At 38.9% G+C, this 7,420-nt stretch overlaps 1 protein-coding gene across 1 annotated transcript; it reads left to right on the top strand.

Moving 5' to 3' along the window:
• Window positions 1-609: 609 nt before the first annotated feature.
• On the top strand, window positions 610-3,157 carry LOC130906773 (piggyBac transposable element-derived protein 2-like). Its single transcript, XM_057821388.1, has 2 exons — window positions 610-697; window positions 1,124-3,157. Exon 2 carries the CDS (start codon window positions 1,125-1,127, stop codon window positions 2,925-2,927), a length of 1,803 nt encoding a protein of 600 aa, XP_057677371.1. The 5' UTR covers window positions 610-697; window position 1,124; the 3' UTR covers window positions 2,928-3,157.
• The last annotated feature ends 4,263 nt before the right edge of the window (window positions 3,158-7,420 follow it).

Genomic DNA, 7,420 nt, shown 5'->3' on the forward strand with positions numbered 1-7,420 from the left:
CTGGGCAATGTGGGCGACCGCCCAGGGCGCAATCTATTTGGGGGCGCACAAGCGCCCTCGAGAAAAAAAAAAACAAAAAAAAAAAAACGCTAGTTTTCTAGACTAATTCCGCTCATTTCCACGTCAAGTTGAGTGGGCGCTAGGGCACCCCTTACTATCATGTCAACTGCTGCTGAGAGTCGTGTGTGTCAGAAGGAAAGGCAGGGGGAGACGGGAGGGGGATCAGCTGCTCACAACTGCAGAGTGAGTGAGCAGGACGAGTCTCACTCACTCTCAGAGGAAAAGCAAGGAGGGGGGCGGGGGATAGACTGACCTCTCATGATCCCAGGCCACACAACACAAACTCCTGCTTCCAAATAAATTGTATTTAATTCATGAAATTAACATAGATATTATTAAATGTATCGGGTTATGACATAACCCAATAAATGTCTGTGTAAAATGTTTAATAAGAACCCACGGTGACACCAGAGTCACAAACACTTTGAATGCCTCTGTCTCTTTGATATAAAGCTTTATGTCTGACTTCAACTCATTATTAAAACCCTAAGCGGCACATACGGAACATCCTGATGTGAAGATCATGTGATAATCATGTGACTCTGTCAGGAAGTAGCCTCTCCAAAATGGTGGTTCTGCTGGTGTGCTGATTTCAAGGAACCAGACAATTTCAAAAAGTTGTTATTTGATACGACAGGTAATTTCAAAGTCATTTGACACTTATAATGCTTTGATAACATGTCCTATCTTACATTCAACCTGGTCTCACCATATTTATTGAATAAATTAATATCAAACCAAAGTGGGAAATATCGCTGTGACATATATGTCACATAGGGCTTTCAGCCCTAAAATCAGAATGAAGAGATTGATGTGACATATATGTCACAATACCACAAATGGTAATAATCCACCGAATTAATTTAGCAGTAACTGTTATATTCAGTTCATATATGTTCTGCTTGTCAAAGGTGTAATGACCAAACAAAAATAAAAAATAATGGTGAAGTATTTTAATTGTACTACAAAACCATTTTTACAATTTACTATCTTATGCTGATCCCATAAAAATGCAAATGGCTAATGTGTATTCTTTACTGTTTCATTTTTAATACATTTGTAGAATGCAAAAGAACAAGTGCTACTCAGTTCAGGATGCACTCAAAATCATCATGGGAGATGACAGTGAGTTTGAGGGATGTGACGATAGCTCAGATGAAGACCCTGATGACCCTCTTTACAATCCTACCAAGCAAGACATGGAGAGTGACGAGTCAAGTCAGTGTTATGATTCAGACAATAGTGAATTAAGTACATCTGATGATGTACAACAACCAAATGTAGATTTACATCCGCAAAATAGGTCCAACCTAGGCAAAAAACAAGAAACAGAAGGAACTGTCCAAGGAAGAAAACACCTTTCTTGGAGGAGCAAACCTTTTGAAACCCCTGAGTGCACCTTCAAAGGACCACACATCACACCTCCAGACACTCTTCTTAGTCCTCTTGAGTACTTTAGAAAGTTCATAACAACAGAAATGCTTGAATTACTCAAAGAACAAACAAATTTGTACAGTGTACAAAAGTCTGAAAAGCACAACAATGTTAACACCACTGTAAAAGAACTGGAAATCATGATTGGTCTTTACCTGCGAATGGGTCTTTGTCAACTGACAGGAAATCGTGCATACTGGGAAAATGACACAAGATGTCCCATGATTGCTGACGTCATGTCACGTAATCGTTTTCAGAACCTGCTGGTAAATTTACATTTCACTGACAACACCGACGTATCAAGCAGACAAGCAAAAGATAAGTGTTGGAAGATCCGGCCATGGTTGGATATGTTTCGCAAACAATGTCTGGATATCACTCCGGAAGAGCACAACTCGATTGATGAGCAAATGGTGTCGTTCAGAGGGACACACAGTCCAATAAGACAGTATGTGAAGGGCAAGCCCCATCCTTGGGGGTTTAAAATTTGGAGTCGCTGTTCTTCCTCAGGAATCCTTTATGATTTTACAGTCTACGAAGGTGGCTCTGGGAAAAAATCCTCACTTGGCATGGGAGGTGATGTTGTGGTCAAGCTTTGTGAAACTCTTCCGTCAGACCGAAATTACAAAGTTTTTGCCGACAATCTTTTTTCTTCAGCACCGCTGGTGCTCAACCTTCTTCAACGAAAGATCTACTTTGTGGGAACTCTGCGTGGCAATCGCTTGGCTGGGTGTCAGCTTGAAGATGAGAAAAGTCTTGCCAAGACAGGAAGAGGATCTGTTGACGCCAGGGTGGAAAAAGAAGAAAGGCTGGCCATTGTCAAGTGGTATGACAACAAATCTGTTACCTTGATCTCATCCTACTGTGCAGTTGAGCCTCAAGATACCGTCCGACGCTGGAGCAAAGCAGACAAGAAATTTTTAGAGGTCAGAAGGCCACACATTGTGAGGGAGTACAACACATTCGTGGGAGGAGTAGATCTCCTTGATGGATGCATTGCAAGGTGCAAGTACCACATGAGATCACGGAGGTGGTACCTCTACTTGTTCTGGCACACCATCATGTTAGGTCTGGTTAATGCATGGTTGATTTACCGCCGTGACTGTAAACTACTTGGTGTCAAAAATACACTGCGACAAAAGAGCTTCCAGGCGGAGGTTGCCACTAGCCTTATTCTTACACAGGCACGAAGAGGCCGACCATCACTTAGCGAAGCATCTCCATCACCACCACCACCCCCCAAGAGGGTTCGTGTTGGAGTTCCAGATGATGTTCGCTCTGATCAAGTTGCACACTGGCCTCTGAAATGTGAAAAACGTGGACGCTGCAAACTCTGCAAAGTCCACGCAACTACCACCCTCTGTGAGAAATGTGATGTGCGTCTTTGCTTCACTGAAGAACGAAACTGTTTCAAGACTTACCATTTGGCGTAGGCTAAAAGGCTTGTCCGATACTTAACAGATGAACGAACTTTGAAAATGTTTCAGACATGGTTCTGGTGATGTGGGTTCTATTTTTCTTCAGCATTTTTTTTAAATTTGCACAACTAATGTTTACAGGTTTGTTGTTCAGTTCTCTGTACTCATGGTAGCTTGTTAAATGCCCCAAATAAGCAGTATTATTTATTTTTGATACAATTCCAATATTTATTTTGTTACACTAAGCAAAGCTGAATTATTTTATGTTAAATCTTGTTATTAAAGTCAGTGGGGGGGGGGGCTGATGGGGTGGTACGCCCAGGGCGCGAAAGTAGCCAGGACCGCCACTGACGATGCTAGTCTGCTAGTCAATGTGGCGGGTACCAATGTAAAGAGAGCTTTTCTGGTGAAAATTCTTGTGAATAAATGCTTAAATCCCTGAATTCTTTATAGATATGGACATAAAACAGTCTCGAGTCTTGGTTAAAATCACACAAAAAACATTTATTTTACGTAAATATGTTGAAGAATGATGCTAGTCTGTCAGTCAATGTGACGGCAGCCATATGTAAAAGGAGCTTTTCTGGTGAAAATTCTTGTGAATAAAATCTTAAATCCCTGAATTCTTTATAGATATGGACGTAAAACAGTAACGATTCTTGGTTAAAAGCAAAAAAACATGCAGTTAGCATTTATTTTACGTAAATATGTCGAAGTATGATGCTAGTCTGTCAGTCAATGTGGCGGCCGCCACATGTAAACAGAGCTTTTCTGGTGAAAATTCTTGTGAATGCTGAAATCCCTGAATTCTTTATAGATATGGTCGTAAAACAGTCTCGATCCTTGGTTGAAGGGATAGTTAGCATTTAATTTACGCAAATATGTCGAAGAATGATGCTAGTCTGTTAGAAAATGTGGCAACAGCCTTACAACAAAGAGCTTTTTACGTTGAAAATTCTTGTGAAAAAACGAAAAATATAATAAAATACTTTGAATCCTCGAACAAATCACTCCCGAGACAACCTTCCTGTTTGTATGCGGTACAGCTTTCATAATATTTCAACATAAATCCGGCTTTGGATCGCTGAATGTGTCGCTGCGACCGACTGCGAATAACTGAAGCAGATTGTGGGATGGCCCTCTACTTGAAGGCTTGACACAGTGAAGGTCGAATCTGACCAGCCAGTATCATTATGAAGTCTATGGGTCAGATTGTTTTGGTACTGAGCTTTGGGATGATTTCCAACGTCGCACCTGCATCCAATTCCCGTCATTATAATCTGTTTGGCAGAAAATGGTACGAATAGTCAGCAATCATACTATGTTTAATACATTTATTCATTAGTTTTCGATTTTGCTTATTCATCGCCACTTAAGCTTCAGGAGCAACATCTGATAAATCTGAAAACACCGGAAGGATGAATATCAATCTGGACAGCGCTTTTACGTGACAAAATTAAGGTAAGGCAGCATTCTCTTGTCACTCAGACGTGTCGGTAGAAGCAAACTGCATCAACTTTTTCATGTACTGTAATGCATAGGCTATCTGCAAAAATAATCAAACTGCTGTTTTTCCCTGTATACCCTAATCATATGTAAAGCACACAACATCTCTGAATGCTTACTATTGCCATGATAATATTGGAATAAGTTGGATCACACAATTGTTTACCGTGAAGACCTGCAAACATTTTTTAACATCAAACACTCGCCTCCTGCCAGAGCAGGAGAGTGCTTTCACTAGACACACTAAACTTGACACACGAATAGGGATGTGCCGCTATGAGATTTTGACGGTACGGCAACCTTAAGCAAAAATACTGCAGTTTCCCGGTATCACAGTATTGCAATTACAGCTCTAAAATGTGTTATTTTGAGATGTACGGGTTAAAAAATTCCATTAAACAGGATTTAAAAAAAAAAAAAATCACAACATATTCTCAAATTGGAACATCGGTATATATATATAATGTTAAAATAAATAATATAAGAAAAAATAACTGATATATTTTAAATAAAATTGAAATAAATAGAACTTACACAGCTCAAGTTTCTGTAAAATAGAACAAAAGTAATTATTTTCCATAAAAAAGTAAAAACACTTCTAAATAAAATATACAGTATGTACCGTATTGGCCCGAATATAAGACGCCCCCTCTTTTTCAAGACTCAAGTTTGAAAAAAAGACTTTTTGAACACCAAATTAATTTTCATACAGAAAATAATAACAGTACATCTGAAACAAATGATTATAACAATATATTTGAGAGAAAAAGCATGTTATTTTGCCTCATTCAAATCTTAATATCTGAACATTTAAAGATGTAAACTAAAGTGAAAATCACATTCCTAAATGAATGGCTTCTGGTTTTTGAAATGTAAATAAAATGTGATAAAACAACAAAATTGTAATAACTGCATTAACCATCAAAGTGAAGTCTAACTGTCACTGTAGTCTTGAAACAAATCTGAATAAGGAAAAACATTGCAATAAAACAATGCAAACTGGTTAAACTAGTAGCTGAGATCTGTCATAACAGAACATCGCTTCAATGATATCTGGCGCCATCTAGCGTCGTGAATGGAGAGAGTAGCTGGGATCTGTCATAACAGAACATCGCTTCAATGATATCTGGCGTCATCTAGCGTTGTGAATGGGTATAACGTCTAGACCGCGATTATACCGCAAATATAAAACGACCCCCTCTTTTTCAATCTTATTTCAATGCAAAAAACACCGTCTTATATTCGGGCCAATATGGTATATCAGGCACTTCACTGACTTTAAAGCTCCATCTCAACATTTTTAGAGACTTGCTCTTTGTTTACATATTTCTCTCTCAGTCCAAGTTATGATGCAGGAATGTGAGTATGTTCACCTTTTCTGGGTTAATATACCACTACTACTATTAATATTAATTAGTTTAACATTAATGGGGAGCAAGTGAGTCGCCAGAGAGAAAAAACACCACAGGCTCTATTAGGAAAATGTTATTTTGAGCAGATGTTTACAATGGCGAAAGCATTAAGGTTGCCAACAATCCGGGACTGTTGGCAAGTACCGTAGCGCGGAAGACTTTAGAAAAGTTGGCTAATGGTAGAGAGGAACCGGTTAGCCGTCTTGGCATGCTAACTAGCCACATTATCTGCCTCGTTAACAAGCTAGTTACGTGACGTCATAGTATTTGTTTTACTGTCGCTAGACACACTAAACACGCTGGAGAGAACACTCGTAGCTGGTGGGAAACGTAAATGACAGCGTTTACTTACCTTAAATTTTGTATAAAGTGACGGATGATTGTCACGTAAATGTTAAATCAAGTTTGAGGTGTTGCCCCCCCCCTTGCAGCCATCCTCTGCAAGCAAGTCTGGACGCCTGATGTCTTTCCTCCTCTAAGCCTGGGCCATCTGCTTCTTTTCGGTAGCCAAAATAGAATTTTTGCGACATAAAAAATAACTAATACCGTACTACGGTATGACGGAAAATTTTAGTGGTTTTGACGGTAAACCTTGAAATCTGTAACCGGCACATGCCTACACATGAACACAACCAATTTTACATTACTCTCATCTAATCCGGTCTTTCCTGTTCATTTCGCTTTTGCTGCTCGTTTTGAGAAATATCGACAGGGCCGTCCTGCTCATTAAAATTGAGCTTTAATATTGGATGGGCAGAACGGACGACATATTTATGTAGTTAAAGAGTGACAATGTGGAAGTTCGGCAGCATGGTCCAATGACATCACCGCCCAGACTGCATTGCGTCGTCAACAACAATGGCGACCTACTAGTTAGGGTTTTAATATCAAATTATTTTAACTTGTACTAACATTTATCTTTTAAGATCTATTCCTTTCTATCCGTGGATCGCTTTAAGGCCTGTCAAGTCGCCACTGTGATTGTTGTTGTTATTTTAAATGTTGACATTGGTGAATATGTTGGATTTATGCGTGACTGACATGGAAAATGATTGGGAATGATTTAAAGCCAATATATTGAATAAGCTATTGGCATTGAATGGAAATAGGTGAAAATTGTGACGTTTTGGTAAAAAATGAATGGTCAAAAATGTGAAGATTTGAAACTATGTGAAATAGCTGGTGAATATATTGTTGGAATCATGTCATGAAAAGGGAATGAGAAGTTTTCCAAGTGGAGATATTTAATGCGCCATAGGAAATTGACCTTTTTTTTTTTTGTCAAAAAAAGTGCAACTTTGGAAGAACAGTGAATTTTGGGGAAAAACTGAATAGCAGCCTATGAGGCATGAAGTCTTGGAATATGTTGAAGTTGAAGGGAAGTGAATCAGTAAAAGCTGTAGTATTGAACCAAAAAAGTGAGGAGAAAGGAATTTTATGGGATGGTGCTTTTCATTTGATGTAAAATTACCATCAATTAACACAGTGACAAACAACTTCAATTCACAATAGATGAGAAAAGAGCCACATAACTGGATGTGTCTATCGTCATCAATGGATCTGAAAGAGTTTAACTTGTTCTGTTTCTAT

The sequence above is a fragment of the Corythoichthys intestinalis genome, chromosome 18 (genome assembly GCF_030265065.1).
Source record: "Corythoichthys intestinalis isolate RoL2023-P3 chromosome 18, ASM3026506v1, whole genome shotgun sequence".
Taxonomy (NCBI): Eukaryota; Metazoa; Chordata; class Actinopteri; order Syngnathiformes; family Syngnathidae; genus Corythoichthys; species Corythoichthys intestinalis.

Coding starts and splice junctions, on each gene's coding strand:
- LOC130906773 (XM_057821388.1), top strand. CDS start 1,125: ATGCAAAAGAACAAGTGCTACTCAGTTCAGGATGCACTCAAAATCATC.